Genomic DNA, 22,567 nt, shown 5'->3' with positions numbered 1-22,567 from the left:
TGCATCCAGTAGGTCACAAATTTCAAGGAGTTTCATACAAGATTTCAATTGCATCTGAACATTAAATCATCATTTCCATGCGTAAAGCTAAATGTAACATTTTAAAAGCTTTGCAAATGCCTAGACCTACAGAGACAATATAAAAAAGACCTCAGAAGATTTAAATCCATGTGGCAGTTTCCAAACTGTATAAGCACAATCAATAGAAAACATATAGATATCCAAGCATCACAAAACAGTAGTTCTCTTTCTGCAATAATAGTAGTTCTCTTACAAAAATAACTTTTTCATAGCAATGCTGGCCAATAGACACATACAAAATATATTTATTTCAGTGATATTTGAAGTTATGGGAGATTACCGATGGGGGCATTTCCCCCCCCCCCACCCCCATTTGCCTGAGTTTTAGGCCAATAAGTTGAATACAGTATTTTGAATATACCTGGTCATAAAGCACTTCATTTTCAACCAGTAATGTTGGAGCTGAATCTTTGCCTCGTGTATTAGCCTATGATGAAGCATTTCCTTTAAAGAAGTGTTGAATTTGATCTTTAATATAGTGTCTGAGAAATGAAAGCAAATGAAATTGTTGCTCGTTAAAAACATTAAAAGTTACAGAAAAAAGCTTTTAGTATTGTAGTCCAGAGATTTATAATAATACATGGAAGGTTTTAAGTGCAACCAAATAATTCAAAGAAGATTGTTTTTGCAATTTGACTTTGGAGAACTTTCTCGTTAATAAAACATAAACAGAAGAAAACAGCGGAAGAGAAAATAGGATTCTTCTGTTAGCAATCAATGAGAGTATCTTGGCTTAACAGACTAGGTGCTGAATTTGAAGGTTTAACAACACAACACAAATTCAAAGAATATTTTGAAAATGCTGGGGAGATATGCTGGCAGCTTGACAGTGTAAGAGGTACAACCTCAGCCTTAGAAGGAACTACAAAAAATACTGGGCATTATTTTAAGGTATCTATTGTTAAGCATAATATTATAAATACAGAATGATAGAAAATATATTTATTTATTTTATTATTAATATACCTTACTTTAGTAATCTATACAAATTTGAAAATACATACAGAATATTATAAGAAAATGAAAAACAATATTTATGTATCTTAGTAAAAGGTAACTTTGGAAAATAAAAAGAAAGATAAAAATGAATAAATGAGTGAATGAAAAATAATTTAAAAAAATTCAAATAAAGTATAATCAGATTTGGCAGTGACATGAATCATCACCTCCATAGTTAATATTCCTATATATTTTGTCAATGTATTGGGTAAAGTAAATATAAACAGTATGTACTTTTAGTGGTCTGTTTTTTAGTAAATACTAAAATATTTGTGAATAAAAATTAACATTTTTCTATTTGAAGAAACACTATATTTTATTTAGAATAGTAAAAAATAAAAACAACACAGTATGTTCATGGCTTTGTGAAAACCCGTAATAGACGAGCGCAACAAATTGTTCATCAACAATGGTTGTTAATATCTGTTTAGATACGCTAAAAACTGATCTTGATGCAGTTCAAATCATTCATTACAAAGATTCATATCTTTCCATCGATATTTTCAAATAAGTATTTACAAGTTGTAAAGATAAGGTCTTTTGGTTTAATAAAGACAAGCGTGAATGATGTACCCGCTGACTTTGATACATATTATAAATCAAGAGGAAGAATAGATTGTTCTTGAATATATAATTGACAAAAATTGTAATTGAAAATGAATTGTTAGATGGCTGGATACTAATTTGAGAAATTATTTCTTAAAATAACAAGTTATAAAATTACTTTGGAAAAACCTGGACGAGAAATATTATGTGAAGTTGCAGATTGAAAAAGATTCCCCCTTCAAAAAAATGTTTTAGATACATTAGATTTTGACAGTTTAATTATGAAAATGTGAATGCCTAAGATTGTCAAATTATGAGAATTATTTTAATTAATGAAAATGGACATTATTAAATATCGTGAATACGAAAATAATACAAGAAAAATTTTGTCGAATTACTAGGTCTACAGAATAATTGACTTCAAAGTTCTGTGTAGGAATTAAAATTCTTGGTTTTAACAGTAATATGAGAGGGCCATTCAAATATAAACCAGAATTATTACATAGATTTATTGATATTAGATAAAATTAAAAATTAATTTTTAATTTTTCTATGTAGTCTCCTTCAACAGAAATATATTTTCTCCACTGATTAGGTAGTTTTTCCTGATCCCCTCATCAAAAAATAAGATGGTTGTCCCAACAACCAATTGCATCCAAAAATGGTCTATTGTGGCATCGTCTTCGAATCTTTCCCCTCCTAGAGCTTCTTTCAGCAAACCAAACATGTGGAAATCGCACGGTGACAAGTCTCGATTGTACGGTGGGTGTTAAACAGGTGTCCAATGAATCTTAGCGAGTTCATTATGAGTTTGAGCTGGTATATGTGAACGCAAGTTATCATGAAGGAGGACGCTGCAAATCGGTCTCCGGCATCCTAACATCATCCAACAATCGGCATAGTATACCGCATTTACTTTCCTTCATTTGTGCAGGAAATCAATCAGCAGCACACCATCTGATTTGAAAACACAGTTACCAGAACTTTTCTAGACGACAAACATATCTTGGCCTTATTCATTGCCACCTACCCATTTTCCTACCAAACCATACTTGTTCTCTTGCTTGCTGGAGTGTAACGGTGAATCCACATTTCATCGCAGGTCACAATTATAGAACTACAAAAAAAAAAATTGTTACAGTAGTGAAAAATGCAAAACCCATTTGCAAAGTAGTATAGATTACTCACAACAATAGGAAATCTACTTAAATATCAACACCAGGTGGTATTAATTCATAATGTGGAAGGTATCTGATATCTTTTTCAAGAAGACGTAAAACAATGGTCCACACACTACATTTTTTCGATACAACTACATATTTCTTTATTTTTTTTGCAGCAACCTGTCTGACACGTAGATCATCAATACTTTTAGCATACCTGAAACATAAAAATTATTAAACCATAAAGGTTAAATTTATTTAATACCTTAAACTCATAGAGCTTTAAAATTATTAGAGAAAAGCGTACAATAAAACATACAGCTTAAAATATTAAATCTCACTAAATTCATTATAAACAAATCATTGTAACCTGATAAATATTTTCATAAATTACTAGATATGCTTCTGTAAATATGTAATTTACTTGAAATTAAAATATATAAATAAGCCCGGCCTTGATAGTGGGCCCAAAAAATATGGTTACCAAAAAGTTAATACATCTACTAAATTTTACTAACTTCAATATTATTTTAGGTATAAATTAAAATAAAACAGGGCAGGGACAAGCCCTGTGAACCTTCTTTAAACATAACATTCCATCCTTGGCTCTTGTAGTGAAAGGTTGTGTCTTATTGTGCTCTGTGATTGTGAGTTGTAACCAGTCCTGCCAGGTGTTCAACAGTTCTTCTACCTGCGTCGCCAGACAATGTGAGAGGGGTCTGCTAGGACATCAGCCGGGCGGCCAGCTACCTGGATTACAGGCCAGTCACATTAAGAAAAGGATAATCCTTTTCTTAATTTTACTTTTATCTATTCAATATTTCTAATAATGTAAAGTGAACTCTTGTAGTCATTGTGAATACATTAAGTAAATAGCCTATTATTATAGGACTATTGTGCTACTTTTAAAATAATTTTATTTTTTAATTGATTTTCTTGTCAGTGATTTTATTTTACAGCAAGTGTAAATTAAGTTTAATTTTAATTTAAAAATTTTTCTTCCTTATTTTCCTCAATGGAAGGAAAAATAAGGCCTCCTCCACCCCGTTCTCCCACCACGGAACTGTCCGACGGTGGAGAGGAAAGCGGGTCTGGCGCTAGGAAGCGCCAGAAACGCCGGGACTCCGCGCCTCCTATGGAGGCGGAGCCCGTAGCGGGCTGCAGCAAGGCTGCAGCAGCCGCCAACTCGCAGGCTGATGATGGGGCCCCATCACAGCCTGCTACCGTCAGGCGGGAGAAAATCCCGCCGATAATGCTGGACTGCCCGAAAGAGTGGCCAGCATTGGCGAGGGACATAAAGTCGAGGATCGGGGGGCGCCTGGTGGCTAAAAGCACCGGGCTCTCGATAAGGCTGCAGCTGGGCAGCGAGGCGGATTACCGGGCGGTGCAGAGTTTTCTGCACTCGAAGGGAATCGCCTTTCACTCCTTTCAGCTCCCGAAGGACAGGGAGCTGAAGGTGGTTATACGGGGGATCCCCTATGGGGCTGCCCCGGAGGAAGTAAGGGAGGAACTGACCTCCCTTGGCTATGAGGTGGTTTCGGTTAAGAAGCTCCTCACAAGGGACGGTCGGGAAACCCCGACCTGCCTAGTGGCCCTTAAGAGGACCCCTTTGGCCCGGGCCATTTATGACCTTGGCAGTATTTTTTACTGCAAGGTCGCAGTGACTGCATTTGTGTCACGAGGGGGGCCACCCCAGTGCCACAGATGCCAGAAATTTGGACACTCGTCCAATTACTGCCAGAGGGCCCAGCAATGCGTAAAGTGTGGTGGAAACCACGACACTTCTGCCTGCGTCAAGCCGCGTGAGGAACCAGCCTCATGCGTCAACTGTAAGGGGCCACATCCGGCCAATTACAGGGGCTGCCCCTATTATAAGGAGCAGACAAACAAAGTCAAGGGACTTAAAAAGCCCGCGACTTTGGACGGCCGCAGCTGGGCCCGTGTTGCCGGTGGGGGAAAAACAGTCCCCAAACCGGAGGTGCCGGCACCCGTGGCCAAAGCGGTCGTGAAAAAAGGGGAGGTACCCTCCCCAACACCCGCCAAGCCAAAACCGGCGGCAACCACCAAGAAGGTGGTGAAACAAAAGGCGGCGACAAAGCCGGCCCCGGCGAAGAAGGCCAAGCCTTCCTCGACGGGAAAGGCAAAGCCTGCTCCGGCTGGGAAGGCCAAGCAGGCTGTTAAAAACACCGCGGCCCCTGTGGCCCCGCGCCACACCAAAAGGGCGGCCGCGCCAAAAGGCACCCCCAGCGGCAATCCGAAACCGGCTACCCCGTTGGAGACCACTGGCATGGAGTTCCTGTCGCAGATGACAGTGAAGGATATCCTGCCAGATATCATGATGGTTTTGCCACGCCTGCTCCAGGCAAAATCTCTCAAGGACTGTATTCAGTCCTTAATAGAGTGCCTCATGGCTGTACTGTCCAGGTATGGTTAGGCCCACCCTCAGACTCTTGCAGTGGAACGCCAGTAGTACGGAAATGGTGGTACGGCGCCAAACAGTGACGTCATTCCAAGATGGCGGCTGTCCGCCATCTTGGATTCCAAGATGGCGGTGGTCAGCCATCTTGGATTGTGACGTCATTGGCGCCGGTACCCCGTCAGTGTTGCCAACTTGATTTATTTTATGTCGATGTGAGTCAGTGTTACCAACTTGATTTATTTTTTGTTGACATGTTTATATATTGAAGAAATATTTCAAAGGTTGGTATCACTGTTGTTTGGCGGTCGATTTGAATTAAATAAATGAATAATATTTAAAGTGAAAAAAAATCTGTCGGCTAGAGGATTCGAACCCGGTCATGACGGGACGCGACCGACTGACGCCTTAAACCAATCGGCTGCGGTGACTCCCTGATGTAATGAGTGAAAAATGTTCTACGTAAGCTGTGAATTTTAACGTAACATCAGTCTGTACACACACACACACACAATCACACATGCACACATACATATACACACAAGTGAATATAGACGTACCTCGAGGATGATCCTGGTCGTCCAGGCGATGGCGTCGGGAGGCGTTACAGGTTCTCGTCGTAGATCGTGCACCGGGAGGCGGTGGCGGTAATGTCTGCTACGACACACACACACAAACACACACACACACAAACACACACGCACACACACACGCGCACACACATACATATACACACAAGTGAATATAGACTTACCTCGAGGATGATCCTGGTCGTCCAGGCGATGGCGTCGGGAGGCGTTACCGCGACGGAGAGAGGTTCTCGTCGTGGATCGTGCACCGGGAGGCGGTGGCGGCGATGTCTGCTGCAACACACAAACACACACACACACACACACATACATATACACACAAGTGAATATAGACGTACCTCGAGGATGATCCTGGTCGTCCAGGCGATGGCGTCGGGAGGCGTTACCGCGACGGAGAGAGGTTCTCGTCGTGGATCGTGCACCGGGAGGCGGTGGCGGCGGTGTCTGCTGCGCGTGTGTTTGCGTGCGTGCGTCAGCGGAGCGACGCAGACGTGTTTACCGTGCGAGATGCGGCGCTCGACTGAAGAATTGTGGGACCGACGTGGTCTGAAGTTGTCCGATTGACCAATCGCAGCGTTGGAATTCGAATCGGCGCATGCGCACTAGCCGTTAGTGCGTACGTGCGAACTCGAACGTCGTCTCTAATAAGAGCGGAAGCGATAAAGAAATTTTTTTTTTTTTATTATTATTATCGGGTCACTAATACAAAAGTGACTTGAGTTGTTGTAACCGGTTAAATCCGGTTGCGTGTATATAAGTGAAAAAATTTGTGTGATTTCATCATTCGCAATCTGTTATTGAAAGTGAATACATCGATCGGAGAGAGATCATTACATTTTCATCTTAATTAGCAAGGTAAGTTTTACTTTAATTAAATAAAAAAAATAAATACTAATGGAACAGTATGGTATTATCAAATAACTTTCAATCAAATCAAATCAAATAAATTATTTAATTAAATCTAAAAAAATAAATACGATAAAAACATACTTTATAAATTTAAAAAAAATACTTTTAAACAATTAAAATAAATACAATTAAAAAATACTTTATACAATTAAAATAAATACAATAAAAAATACTTTTAAACAAATAAAATAAATGATATATATAATGAAAAAAATGTCTTCTTCTGTTATTCACTGAAACACACAAAAAAAAACAATGTTACGATATATGTTATTTTAATTTGTTTCAGATATTACAAAAAAAATTGAAATGGTATCACCGGTAGTTATCCATGCAATAAATAACAACGTCATCCGTCTTCGATGGGACCTGTCTGACTCTGAGGAGTTGTATCTCCTTTCAACCCTTCTACGGTATCAGAAGAACATCCTGAACTGTTTGAAGGAAGAAGGCAGACGCTTTGATGGCAACATAAAATGGTAATTAAAAAAAACGTTAATATTTTTTTTGTAAATGTACTGTTTTTTTTTTGTTTTTTTTTAAAGTAGTCAATATGTACTAAAATTATTCTGTTTCTACAGGTACGTTGCAGCAAATGTTGAATTGATGAAGCGGACACAACTCGAAGACGGAGTAGAAACAACATTCACAAATTTGTACTTGCATGGAAAAACTAGAACGGTGATAAATTTGGACGATAACACCGACGTTGTTGAAGAATCATGGATAGAATCAGTGGAGAAAATTATAGAGACACTGACCAAATTCATCAACAACGGCAGCGGATGGGTAATGAATAAAATAATATATATTGATTTAAATATTATCCGTTACCGTCCGTTATATGGCGCCTCTAGTTCATTTATAAAAACACCACAAAAACTTGTAAAAAGAGAGGCAATAATTAATGTAAAAAATCCGCATGATGAAAAATGTTTCCTATGGTCCGTACTAGCATACCTGCATGACCAACCAGGACGTCACTATCGTCAGAGTTGGTATGCACGCTTTGAACATGAAATTAACATGACCGGGATATCATACCCAGTAAAGGTAAAAGACATTGATCGCTTCGAGGTGTTGAATCCCACAATAAGCATCAATGTCTACGGCTATGAAGAAGATAACGATCGCGTGTACCCGGTGCGTGTTACCGAAAACCGCGATCGTACCCACTGCATACACCTATTGCTGCTTGCAGGGGAGACGAGAGATAAATTTCACTACTGCCTTATAAATACCAAACCAGGTAAAAATGGGCTATCTCGTCTCCTTTCAGGTCTTACAAAACATGGCGGTAGCAGCCAATATTGCCCTTACTGTTTGCACCGTTTCAGTTCATCAGACCCACATGTCGCTACACAAAACCTAAACCAACATTTGATCGAGTGTAAGCGACACGGTGCACAAAGGATAAGAGTTCCCGATCCCGCTAAAGAAAAGGAATGCGTGATGAAGTTTAGGGACTACTCGTCCACACTACGCGTTCCGTATACGGTGTATGCAGACTTTGAATCATTTGTACATCCGATGGACACTGCCACCCCTAAACCCAACACTAGTTTTACCGATAAGGTAGCCCATCATCTTCCGTCCGGTTACGCCTATGTAATCGTCGACGAGGAAGGGGAGATTTGTGAAGGTCCTGTAGTCTACCGAGCGAGAACCGATGGTGAAAATATCGTTGAAAAGATGCTGGATGAATTGCTCGGTCACGCCGATAGATTGCACCAAATTATGATCACCGAAAAACCGATGGTGATGACTCCCGAAGACACTGAAACATTTCAAAGGGCTACCGAGTGTTTTCTTTGTCATTGTGAGTTGACCGATGACCGTGTACGTCATCACTCGCATACCACAGGACGGTTTCTCGGTGCATGTCATAACGAGTGCAATTTAAATTGTAAGCGCACCGAGCATATCCCAGTATTTTTTCATAACCTCCGCGGTTACGATAGCCATCATATAGTTCAAGCTTTGGGAAAATATAAGGACGATGTAAAAATAAACTGTATCGCCAACACGTCCGAGCGATTACAGTCACTGTCCGTCGGTCCGTTGAGGTTCTTGGACTCTTTACAATTTCTTTCGTCATCGCTCGAAAAACTTGTGGAAAATCTAGTAAAAGATTGTCAGGACAAAGACACCGTATTTAAACGTCTCACAAACTGTTACCCGCTACCCGAGAAAAGAGATTGTTTAATCCGTAAAGGCGTTTACCCGTACGAGTACATGACCCATATAAACAAGTTTTTCGAAACCCAACTTCCACCGCAGATGGCATTTTACAGTACGCTAAGAAGAGAGAACATAACGGACGATGATTACGTCCACGCTCAACACGTGTGGGAAACGTTTGACTGCAATACGTTAGGCGATTACCACGATCTTTATCTTCTTAGCGACGTATTATTGTTGGCAGACGTCTTTGAAAATTTCCGAAGTACGTCTATGCAATATTACGGTTTGGACCCCTGTCACTTTTACTCCACCCCTCATTTCACGTGGAATGCCATGTTAAAATTTACCCAACAAAAATTGGAACTGTTGACCGACATAGATATGCATCTGTTTGTCGAAAAAGGTACACGAGGCGGTGTAGCCATGATTTCAACCAGACACGCCAAGGCGAACAATCCAAACATTCCAGATCAGTATGACCCATCCGAACCCACATCCTGGGTTCAATATTACGATTGCAACAACCTTTACGGAACAGCCATGGTTGAGCTCTTACCACACGCTAAATTTAGGTGGTTGAGTACTGAAGAGATTGACAATCTCGATATTAACAGCGTTGACGATCGTGGTGAAAAGGGCTACATCTTGGAAGTGGATCTTGAGTATCCACAAGAATTGCACGATCGTCATAAGGATTACCCTCTCGCACCAGAACGGTTAGTACCAACCGATGATATGTTGTCCCCCTATTTGAAGGACATAAAGAGATGTCCCGTAAAGAAATTAATGACAACATTGTACGACAAACAAAAATACGTTTTACATTACAGAAACCTAAAGTTGTATACTCGACTAGGACTGAAAATGAAAAACGTTCACAGAGTTCTGGAATTCTCCCAATCGCCTTGGTTGAAACCGTACATCGACTTCAATACTGAAAAGCGTGCACAAGCACGAAACAGTTTTGAAAAGGACTTTTTTAAGTTGATGAACAACGCGGTGTACGGCAAGTCCTTGGAAAACGTACGAAACAGAATAGACTTCCAACTGGTTACTAACGAACGTAAATTGGATAAGGTGATTGCAAAACCGAGAGTTAAAGCTTGGTACATCTATAACAAGGATGTCGTTGGGGTAAGTCTGAAGAAAACGGAGATATTTCTCAATCGTCCGATCTACATTGGATTTACCGTATTGGACATTAGCAAAATGATCATGTACGAATTCCACTATGACTACATGGTAGAAAAGTACGGTCATAATATAAATCTTCTAATGACCGATACGGACAGTCTGATGTATCATATCGTGACCGATAACGTTTACGACGATATTCTTCACGATATCGATCGGTTCGATACTTCAGATTATCCTCGCGATCACGCATGTTTCAGTAATACCAATAAGAAACGACTTGGTAAATTCAAAGACGAAATGAATGGAAAAGCTATTCGTGAATTTGTCGGACTTCGTGCTAAGATGTATAGCATTCTCGAATTCGACAAGAAAGAGAAGAATGTAGCAAAGGGTATTCCTAGAGTATCCATTGCAAAGGATCTTAGACACGATCTGTACAAAAAAAGTCTTTTTAATGATTCCGTTACGTATACAAGCGCGTACGGAATCATAAGCACTTTGCACAATATATTTTCCATTAACAAGTCAAAGAAATCGCTTTCACCTTACGACGATAAACGTTACATATTAGAAAACAAAATTGACACTATTCCTTACGGTCATTATAGCATAAAAAAAAGAAAAGTACCCGCCAATGACAACACTTCCCGAAAGAGACCGAGAATCGAAAACGATGTCCTCATAGCCCATGGTCATGACTACATACAAAGAAGCCAGAGAACCGAAGACCACATAGACCACGATCATAACTATTTTTAATATTATTTTATCATGCGGATATATATTGCCTTTCTTTTTTTTTAAGTGAAAAAAATTATATGTAAAAAAAATAGGACAAAGTATATATATCTAATTACATAAATCACTTTTTTCAAAAAAATTAAAAATATAAATGACTTTTTTTTCTTTTAAGTGAAAAAAAATTATTTGTAAAAAAATATGACAAATTATGTATCTAATTATATAAATCACTTTTTTTTTCAAAAAAATTTAATGTAAAAAATATGAAATAAAGTATATATCTAATAATATAAATGACTTTTTTTTTATTTTAAGTGAAAAGAAATTATTTGTAAAAAAATAAGTATGTATCTAATTATATGAATCACTTTTTTCCAAAAAAATTAATGTAAAAAAAAATATGAAATAATATAAATCACTTTTTTTTCAAAAAAATTTAATGTAAAAAATATGAAATAAAGTATATATCTAATAATATAAATGACTTTTTTTTTATTTTAAGTGAAAAGAAATTATTTGTAAAAAAAAATAAGTATGTATCTAATTATATGAATCACTTTTTTCCAAAAAATTTAATGTAAAAAAAAATATGAAATAATATAAATGACTTTTCTTTAAAAAAAATTATAATTACTTACATCAATTACTGCCGTCGTCTCCCTCTCTAATCCGATGGTATCCACACATATCCCGTCGACAGACGGGACAATTCCTGCTATATCTCGCTAATTTCCTCACACAGTCTTCACAGTATCGATGACCGCAACCCGACAACTCAACAGTAACCGATTCTGTTAAACAGATCGGACATCTGTCGGTTGTCGGGTTACCATCATCGCCCTCGTCCGACTGGCTTGGATTAGCGTTGACGACCTGTTGCAGAACTCTGTTTAGAGTACTACAATGAGGTCGTCGTGGTGTTGAACTACTATCCACGTCTGTGATCACGGGACGACGACATACCCGAATACGTCGACGACGACATTGATGACCACGTTGAACACGGTGATTGGCACTATGTTCAATGTTATCACCTTCAACTTCGACAATTTCCTGAATAATGTGTAATTCATTATCAGGTAATTGCGATGACGGTGATTGGTCATCATTGTTGTCATCGTTGTCGGTGTGTGGATTGAAATCCGTCGCGGACCCATCGGATTCTGCAACCTCTTGTTGATGATGCTGAGATGGTGATGACGGTGGAGGCGGTCCATCAAAACGAGCGGCTAATAGCATTGCCCGTCTTCTTGCTCTCAATATAGCGTTTGACAAATCAGTCGCCGCGTGTTCGATCTCCGAGTGGTCATATACATTTCTTACTATTCGGTCTTTAATGACAAGCAGATCTTGAAATGCGCTCATCAACTCATCAATCTCGTGCTGTACCGTATAATAACTCATTGTGAACACACTCTCAATATGTAATGATGACATGTAAAATGTTGAAGTCAGAATGATACTTATATATATACAAAAAGAAATATTAAGTAAACTGCAATCTTATCAATTTTAGTTTATGTACTGTTTTTAATTGCAGTGTCAGCGATAACAAGTACGCGGTTACCAATTAATTTTATACAAAAAAAAAGAAATAATAAGTAAACTGCAATCTTATCAATTTAGTTTATGTACTGTTTTTAATTTTATTAAAATACAATTTTAACTGCAGTGTAAGCGATAACAACTATGCGGTTTTGATAAAACTTCTTATAACAAATAAATATAATTATTAAATAAATTAAATTTTATTTAACTTATCAGCGGAAGTTGCATTCAGATAAAAAAAATAATTGGAAAATAAAATAAATTGCATACGATAATTTAATCGCGGTTATAAAGTCAACTCTTTGTATAAATTTTATTTTCGGAACTTGCATTCAGATAAAAAATAATTGGAAAATAAAACAAGATAATTTTTTAAGAGATAAAAAATATTATTTGAAACTTTATTCATTCTTGCGTTAACACTCAATCATAATGGATCGTTCTTTTTATGATAGAGTCCATACATTTTATAGGGTTACTAGAAACGGTAACAAAAAGATTTATACGCCGTTATGGCCACATATGGACAATCCGTTTCTTTCCCCCCTGATCCTAGCTATGCATGGATTCAGGTACGAAGGTATCGACGATCTGGTCAGATGTGACTATTGTCGTATACGTTTGTTTAAATGGGAAGAGACAGACAATCCGTATGTGGAACATATACAGCGTATGCCATCTTGTCCGTTTTTTCGGTAACCGTTTAAAATGTAAAACGACACTTTATGCAAAACGGACCTTTTCAGGACCACCCTAAACCCCCCGAATCGATCACACATTAAATCTTTAACCGATCTGAACATATGTGCAGATCGATTAATGATTTATCATTGTTATCGATACGGCCGGTGCCAAGGCCGGGATATAAGAGTGGTGAGGCGGGTAAAAAAAAAAATAAAGAAATAAAGATCCTTTTTTGTTCTTCCTATTCCTATCCAAACATACACACACGAAATACAGTCAGTACAACAATGAACGTCAAGGCGTCAATAGCTAAAGAGCTCCATCGACAGGCGCGTCGAAACTACCCCACAAGACGCGTTGAACTTAAAGGTATTTCAGACCTATATCAAGCTGACCTTGTTGAGATGATACCGTATGCTAAATCGAACAAAGGTTACCGTTACATACTGACGATGATAAATTGTTTTTCTAAACTAGCATTTGCCGTACCGGTTAAAACCAAAACCGGTACGGAGATCGCTAAAGCCCTCAAACCCATATTGGATAAACACAAGATGCGACATTTTCAAACCGATTTGGGTAAAGAGTTCTACAATCCGACGGTTAAACGACTATTACAGTCGTACAATATAAATCACTATTCCACACATTCGGATAAAAAAGCGTCGATAGTCGAACGGTTTAATCGAACACTGAAAACGATGATGTGGAGAAAGTTTACCGAACAAGGAACCTACAAGTGGTTAGAATTACTACCGAAACTTATTGCAAAATACAACAACACTAGTCATCGTACTATCGGAATGAAACCGAAAGATGTAAATAAGCGAAACCAAGCCGCTGTTTTACAGCGGTTAAATACGGTACTCTATCGAAAACCTACTTTACCGAAATACAATGTCGGTGATCGAGTGCGTATAAGCAAATTTAAAAAGACATTCGCCAAAGGCTATCTACCGAATTGGACGAATGAAATATTTATCGTACATAAGGTACATGATAATACGCGTCCGTGTACTTACACGTTGATCGATGTTCACGGTGAGGTGGTGAGCGGTAAATTTTACGCTGAAGAGCTCACTAAAACTAACGTTACAAATAATGTGTATTTAGTCGAGAAAGTCTTACGAAGAAAAGGCGATAGGCTATTTGTAAAGTGGCAAGGGTTCGATGGAAAACACAACAGTTGGATACATAAGGCGGATTTGGTGTAGTGAATCGATCAGTCATAAACATGAAGTTGGAACGTCAACAGGTCGGTAATATTACGCTAGAAAACTTCGACGATTATACAGGTGCCGGGTGTGGAGAGGGGAAAAGGTCTCGTCATGGACCTCTTCTACCGAATACAATCAGATGTATTATCTGCGGACCGTCTAATTGCGGAAAAACAAATGTCCTATTCAACTTGCTGTTCTCACCGGACGGTTTACGATTCAGAAATATTTACGTGTTTTCTAAATCGCTGTACCAACCGAAATATAAGTTTCTAGAACAAGTCATGACTGGTGTCCCGGAGATCGGCTTTTTTGCATACTCAGAAAACGATCATGTGATGGCACCCGACGAAGCGGAACCGAACTCGATAATGATTTTCGACGATGTAGCTTGCGAAAAGCAACATAATATTCGCAAGTACTTTGCGATGGGGCGACACAACAACATCGATAGCTTTTATTTGACTCAGACATATTCAAGTGCCGGGAAGCACCTTGTACGAGACAACGCAAATCTCCTTCTTATATTCAAACAAGACGATCTCAACTTACGTCACATATATCAAGATCACGTAAATACCGATATGAAGTTCGATCAGTTTAAAAGTCTGTGTGGTGTTGCATGGAGAAAACCTCATGGATTTTTGGTTGTGGATAAGGAGAGCGATATCGATGCTGGACGATATAGAGTAGGCTTCGATGTTTTTGTAAAAGAGATCAGTTGATAGTCGGTAACAATGGCAAGCATACACACCTATGAGGACGGAACACCGTACGCTAACGCCATACGTTTTAGACAAAAACCGCAAAACAACTTGTGTTCCAAATATTTTAGCGACCGTCAGAAGTTTTGCGGTAACTACGTGTGTCGTAAAGTGAACTACTGTGAAAATAAAGACCGACGATGCTGGCGACATGTAAAAAGAATGAATCGTGACTATCCGTTGGTCGTTCTGTTGATGATTACTAGCGAAGGTAAGATTTTCAATAAGCGTATATGGTTAAAATTTTTAGAAGAATGTGACAAATACGAGATGCCAATCGAACTGGTGATATACGATAAAAACATGTTCAACACCACAATTCGACACGGATGGAACTTTATTTCAAGATTTAGACCCTCTCCACTCGTATACAAAAAACCTTTATTGGAACTTCGAAACCGACATGCATCTATGGACTACACAAACGTTTACATGCACATGTTGGAATACGGTAGTCGTCTAGAAGGAGCGAGATGCTGTATAGTGATCACGGAACGAACTATTCCGATCAGGTCGCCAAAAACGTTGTACCGCTTAGCGTTATCATACGGTAGAAAATGTTTTGTGGACACGGCTTACGGAGTACAATTTACCGACGACGTACCGGAAACATTACCGATAAGACGAGGAGGATTACCGTTCGACATCGTGAACAACAGGGCGCAGGCGCTCTTTTCCGGTGAATTTCTAAACGAAGCGATACCTACTTTGCGACTATACGCCAATGTGTTCGGATTGAGGTACAACGAACGACGCGAACTGTTTGAAGTGCAAAACGAAGATCTGTTGCGAAAATGGTGCGAATATGCAGGAGCGAAACCAGACGAATTTTGGCTGTTCAATAGCTATCTGTTGCATTTACATTCGGAAGGTGATCGTCATCCGATCAGACGACTTTCCACACGGTACCTGACAAAGGTCCCACAACGCGATCACTCAACAGTTGTGGATATCCCAATGTGGGTTGGAAATGTAAAGAGAGCTGTTGTCTTTAAAGACACAAGCACGAAACTCATGATACCGTCTATCGATCAGGGTGTAACGCAATATTACCGCGAATTGTGCAATACCATTCGTCGTCCGACAAGAATGAATGTTTCGTTAATCGATATTATACGCTTTTTACGCAGAACCAAAAAACATGCAGTGTTCTTTAGATCGGTGGAACTAGGATGGTGATGTGTCGACTGGTTTCCGATCATTCGTAACCACGATGTCGAACAAGAACGAGGTCGATATGTCATCGTCGTCGACGTCTGCGAAGTTGGTAATGGAAATCGATAGAATACGAGATTCGATTAAACGAAAACATCGCGCTATTACGCAAGGAATAACAGAATCGGAACAAGTTATTGAAAAACAATTTAAACCTATTGTCGAACCGCTCCGAGAACTTAATCAATCGTTTAAACAAAAGTCCGATGTTAAAAAAGAACAAGAAGAGAATGCAAATGGAGTGGTTGAAAAAAAGGAGGAGGTGGTGGAAGAGACACCGACGGTTATGAGAAGACTCTTTAAAACACCGACGTCGGAAAAACAATTCGTGAAACCTGTAGACCCGTCGACGCCGAAAACGATGGGTTTTCGTGCAAAACATTTCTTGAACCTTACCGTAACAGATAAAGGTAAAAAAATAGACAACGTCTACGGTGTTAAAAACATTGACGATCAATGGATGATCGGAACAAAACCACTCCAGTTCAAAGGAAATAAAATAGTTATCGACAACAAGACGTATAGCGGTTCCAAAGGTTTATATGAATTGATTTTTTTGAATGAGCCTGTAGATTACACAAACAAAGATTTAAATAACTATAAGAAAATATTAGAAACTACTGAGGCGCATAAAAGTCAAAACACCGGTCGCATAATTTCCAGTCGGTCGTTAAAGTACAAGAATATTATCAAAAGACTGTTTCCTCGTACACATCTTTCGTCGGAAAGCGGTCATGACGACGAAGAAAGTCCAATAACCGGATCGGGTCTGTTGATGAGAGCGAAGAAAACGGTTAGACCGGATTACGTTTACTGGGACGATCCGAACGAACTGTGCGATAGACTGCGACTTTTATTGGCTTCGAAACGTGCGGGTCATACCGGTCATAATAACGAAATAGTCTCGATCGTAGAAGAACTACAAGAAGGCGGATACATAAAGGAGGGTAGTACAGGGAACTTTTTATTTTAAACAGTCTGAAGATGAGTATCGACAAGTTCGGTCGTTCACGGGTTGGAAGCGCAACCACCCAACCACCACCAACTCGGATTGTCGAAACGTTTGACAAAACCGCCGATGGAGATTTCGATATCAAGAAAAGACGTTTGTGCAACGTTGGACCGCCTGTTGAAGATGATGATGGTGCAACAATCGGTCACGTTAAGAAAATGTTCGTAAAGCAAAGCGAGTTGAATAATAAATACTTACCCACGGTTTCACCGATGGACAACAACGCACTCTCCTTTTCAAAGAGGCGATTGTGCGATATCGCCGATCCAATTGTAAAAACAGACGCCGTAACTGTCGACTATTTACGGATAAACCTTTTCGGTAAAAATGAGACAATTAACGCGAGAGGTTGCGTTATCGCAAATGCTGGTGCACCAATTAATAGCACGGATCTCACTACAAAGTCGTACGTAGACAAAGTGACAAATGGGATTTTTACGAGTAAAGACGGTGTTGTGGATATCCAAAAAAGTGTTATAACAAACGCCAAGGCACCTGTTGAGTTGACTGACCTCGCGACTAAAGGATATGTCGATCTAATGAGGGGTCAATTGAAGAAAAAGATAGTGGAAGAGTACGTAATGCATAGTGATCTAAATAGTGTATTCTTAGCGAAGGTTTTTAAAGATGATGACAACGCAATCAATTATCAAAACAAGCGAATATGTAGAGTCGGTGATCCTGTCGAAAAGACGGACGTCGCAACAAAGTCCTACGTAGACGATATGGAATTACATATACAAAAATTGCTTACTGCTACTAAGGGATATATCGATGACACACTATTTAGGTTCTACAAATTTCTATTAAAAATTAACGACAAGGCTAACAGAAACTTAAATCAACAAACGCTTATGCGTATATTAACCGCTGACAATCATCACCAAAGCGATTCTGCAAACACAGATCTAAATAGTAAAGATACAAAGGAGAACGAGGATGTGACAAAAAATATGGTACGTCCACCAATCACTGATAAGGCATTGAAAAATGAGGATGTTTCTGCAAACACAGTTCTAAGTAGTAAAGATACAATGGAGAATGAGGATGTGACAAAAGATATGGTGCGTCCACCGATCACTGATAAGACATTGAAGAATGAGGATGTGACATTGAAGAATGACGATGTTAATGAAAATATGATACGTCCCCCGGTCTCGGATGATGTGAATAAAAATATGGTACGATTGCCGAACACGGATCCAATGTAAGATGGTGCAATGTAGTTAACAAGCTCATTGTCAGTCCGACATGGCAAGAGTGAGGAGGTCAAAACGTTCTTCTCCTGTTCGAAAGGGTAAGGTGAGAAGATCTAAACGAATAGCCAGTCTTAAACGAGGCGGTGGACTGTTAACATCTCTAACAGCAGGAGCTGCAGGAGCGTTGGGATCTTATATTGGCGATAAAGCATTAAAAGGCGTCAAAAAGGTTGTGGGTAAGGTTGTAAATAAAGGGATCGATTTACTACCGATAGAGTTACATATTCCGGGATATCAGTACTGCGGACCGGGAACGAATTTAAAAAAACGATTAAAGAGAGGCGATCCCGGTGTAAACAAGTTGGACGCCGCTTGTAAAGAACACGATATCGCATACGCAACGTACAGCGATAACGAAAGAAGGGCGGTAGCAGATCGTAAATTAGCCGATAGCGCTTGGGAAAGAGTCAAAGCTAAGGATTCAAGTATCGCGGAAAAAGCTACGGCATTGGCGGTTACAAACGCGATGAAATTAAAAGCAAAGTTCGGCGGTGGAAGAGTACGAAGACGAAGAAGACGATCAAAAAGGAATAATATAAAACGCCTTGTCGAAATGATGAAACAAAAAGCGGGCGCTGCAGGGCAGGGATTATACCTTAAGCCCTACCCTTTGACCGGTTCGGGGATGGGCGGTAAAAAAAAACGTCGTCACCGTCGTCGTCGTCGTCGTCGTTGTCTCCAATAAAGGGAATACCAGTGCGACCGCTATCGAACATAGAACTAATGTGGTACGCGAGAAGACTAAATATAGCAGATTTTAGAGGAGTCTTCATGTTGGACGCATTACCCACACAACCGAAGACTAACGAAACTGCGATTGTTAATCTTGACCGCAGTACCGGTCATGGAACACACTGGGTATGTTATAGAAAACGTGGACGGATGGTGGACTATTTCGATAGTTTCGGTAATTTGCGTCCACCTAACGAATTGATGCGTTATTTTCCACTCGATTCGATTATAAATTTCAATTATAACGCCAGACAGAATATAAACACGGTTATCTGCGGTCATTTATGTCTTGAATTTCTCAGTCGTGATTCGTCAGTCTACAGGTAAACATGTTCTGCATAAGTGGAAATACGTCGTTCTTACACGCTACATTCTTTCCGTCATTGGATTTGTCTGATGGCGAATGGGAATTGGCGTTGATAAACTTAACCACATACAACTCGATTCCAAATGTCGAAGAGGGAATCAACAACACATTTACTGTCGAACCAAAGAGACCACAAAGACCGATTAAGTTGACACTGGCGACAGGATCGTATGAAGTGGATGATATCGCTAAACACTTGAGCGATGAACTGAAAGACAAAAGCAAAATAGATTTACTTATGCGTCCGAATAACAATACGTTAAAATGCGAACTTAAATGCAGTGCTGCGATCGATCTGACCTCTAAGGATAGTATGGCACCGCTGTTGGGGTTCGAGAGAATTAAACTGGCGGCGAATATATGGCACGAGTCATCGAAGCCAGTCGCCATTAACAACGTGAACACCGTACGGGTCGAATGCAACCTTATACGAGGCTCTTATACGAACGGATCAGAGGGACACGTGTTGCACGAATTCACGCTAAGCGTACCGCCTGGTTTCAAAATAATCGAATCGCCGAAGAATATAATCTATCTACCGGTGAATACGAAGAGCTTAGGCGAGATCGCCATAAAGTTTACCGATCAAGACGGAAAACCGATAAACTTTCGCGGTGAAACCGTTACGGTGAGATTGCATTTACAAAGGAAAACGAAGTAAAACGAAAGCCGATAAATGGGGTTAATATACAATAGCGCTGGTACTAGTAGCGAAACGTCACGCAAACCGATCAGTCTACGTGCAAACACCAAAGCGTTAACATCGCGTAACGTGTTGTTTCTTCGAAAACTTGGTTTTACAGTTTTGGTGAATCGTAATGGCAGCGATAGGAGCGAATATGTTGGACGTCGGTGAAAGTGTTTCGTTCGACAACACGATCACACAGTACGAATATCATACCCATCTACCGTACGCTTCGTCGACTTACAACAACAACGATGAAATCCGGATTCCGATACACCAACAAGATGTGTACACGTTACCGCATAAAAGCTATTTAATGGTCGAAGGTGCGTTAACTACTAAAGCAGGCGATAAAAAGGCAACGGAATCGACTTTAACAAACAACGCGATACCGTTTCTCTTCGAGGAGATACGATACGAGATAAACGGCGCGGAAATGTGTCGCGTACAAAAGTTAGGAATAACGACAACGATAAAGAATATTCTTTCCTTGCGTAAAAGCGAAGAAAATATTTTGGAAAACTTCGGGTGGAAGTTCAAAGCTACGGATAAGTTCGATTTAGATGAAACCACTGGAAGATTTTGTTTCTACGTTCCGCTGCGTATGCTGATGGGTTTCGCCGAAGATTACAAACACATAATATTGAACGTCAAACAAGAATTGGTCTTGCTTAGATCTTCCAGCGATGTGAACGCATTAGTGTCTTCCAAAGAGGCACCTGATTCCAAGTTGAAAGTGACTAAGATAGCGTGGAAAATTCCGTATGTTCACGTTGCCGATACGATGCGATTGCAATTGTTGAAGGTCGTAGAACGAGATAGACCGTTAGCGATTGCTTTTCGTACATGGCAGATCCACGAATATCCGGCTCTACCACAAACAAACATACATTCATGGACGGTAAAAACATGTGCGCAAACGGAGAAACCGAGATACGTGATATTCGGTTTACAGACGGACAGAAAGGATAAAGCTACAAAATCATTGACGCTCTTCGATATGTGCGAGTTGGTAAACGTTCGTCTGTATTTGAATTCGCAGTACTATCCGTACGACAATCTACAGGGAGATGTGAATATGATGTATGAAATGTTCGCCAGCTTTCGGTCCGCCTATTATAACAAACCGGAGGACGAATGTCCCGCTTACAGTTTGGCGGATTTCAAGGCCAGTGTACCGTTAATTGTTATCGACTGTTCCCGTCAGAACGAATCGCTTAAAACGGGAACAGTAGATGTACGTATCGATTTCGATACCAAAAACAATATACCAGCCAATACGACTGCCTACTGTCTCATTATACATGATAGCATCGTCACATACACTCCGCTCACTGGAATAGTGAAAAAACTTATGTAATGCGGGAGGTATTTGAGATCGATCAATTAGGTGGTGGACGGGAAGAGGAACGTAAAAAGCAAATATTGTCAACGTGGCGACAGTTTACGAAATGGCTGATAACATTTAGTGTATTTAAAACGGGTATTGCAGTTGGAATAATCGTAACACTGTTACTGGGCGACTTTTCGCATGAATCTTGTACAACGATGAAACCGATACGGTGTAGAGTGACTTTTTCTGCACAATCGCCGGTTAACATACCGTTAGTATGGTGTAATTCATCGTCTGTGGAGGTTTTGTCCATTTTTTACAACGCTACAGTATCACCATCATCTTCAAAAAACGTGCCTGCTGGCGTAGTTAGCAACAACACTACATCGTCACCTTCAGAAAAAGCAATAGTGTTACCAAAGGTAAACATCGACAAAACCGCATTGAAGAGGAAAACCATAGTGAATGTAAAATCATCATTACCTTCAGCGAAGACAACAGTGTTACCAAAGGTAAACGCTACCAATATCTCATTACCTAACATAACGTTACATGCACATGATGATGCTGACTATGATGGTCCTCTAAACGAGGAAGAAGAAGAACAGGTGGAGGGGGTAACCCCCACCACTTCTACTTTGAAAGTATAAAAAGGCTTAATCCGACTGCGTACACAAATCAGTAGTTGTTGAGCATCCGTCATGGAAGGAAGTGGTGTTTATTCGCCAGACGACGTTCAATCGTTTCTATTCATGAACGATTCTTTGCATAACATCGATCGCCATCCTGAAGTTACGAAACCGACTGAGAAGGAGGTTAAATCGAAACCAACGAAGATCCGCAAAAGGAGAAATCCGCGTAAAAAATCTTATGATAAACCTTCTTCAGTTGAACACACGATCACAAAGACCAAGACCGATAAGAAGCAGAAGAAGAAGAAGGACAAAAAGAAGGCGGATAAGGGGAACGAAGGGATATCCCCCAC

The 22,567-nt window shown here is 39.7% G+C and overlaps 1 protein-coding gene across 2 annotated transcripts in view; it reads right to left on the bottom strand.

Moving 5' to 3' along the window:
- The window catches only part of LOC142331166 (uncharacterized), a 109,895-nt gene that overhangs the window by 18,426 nt on the left and 68,902 nt on the right, over positions 1-22,567 (bottom strand). The window contains exon 12 of one of the 2 annotated variants that reach the window (XM_075376875.1): positions 2,815-3,006. In XM_075376875.1, the coding sequence (XP_075232990.1) occupies positions 2,832-3,006 (175 nt within the window). In that variant the 3' untranslated portion in view covers positions 2,815-2,831. Of the gene's footprint in view, positions 1-1,008; positions 3,007-22,567 lie in introns of those variants that run through there. The other variant, XM_075376874.1, reaches the window with a different exon arrangement.

This window comes from Lycorma delicatula, chromosome 10 (assembly GCF_047948215.1).
Source record: "Lycorma delicatula isolate Av1 chromosome 10, ASM4794821v1, whole genome shotgun sequence".
Classification (NCBI taxonomy): domain Eukaryota; kingdom Metazoa; phylum Arthropoda; class Insecta; order Hemiptera; family Fulgoridae; genus Lycorma; species Lycorma delicatula.
This window is presented reverse-complemented; position numbering and strand designations above follow the sequence as displayed.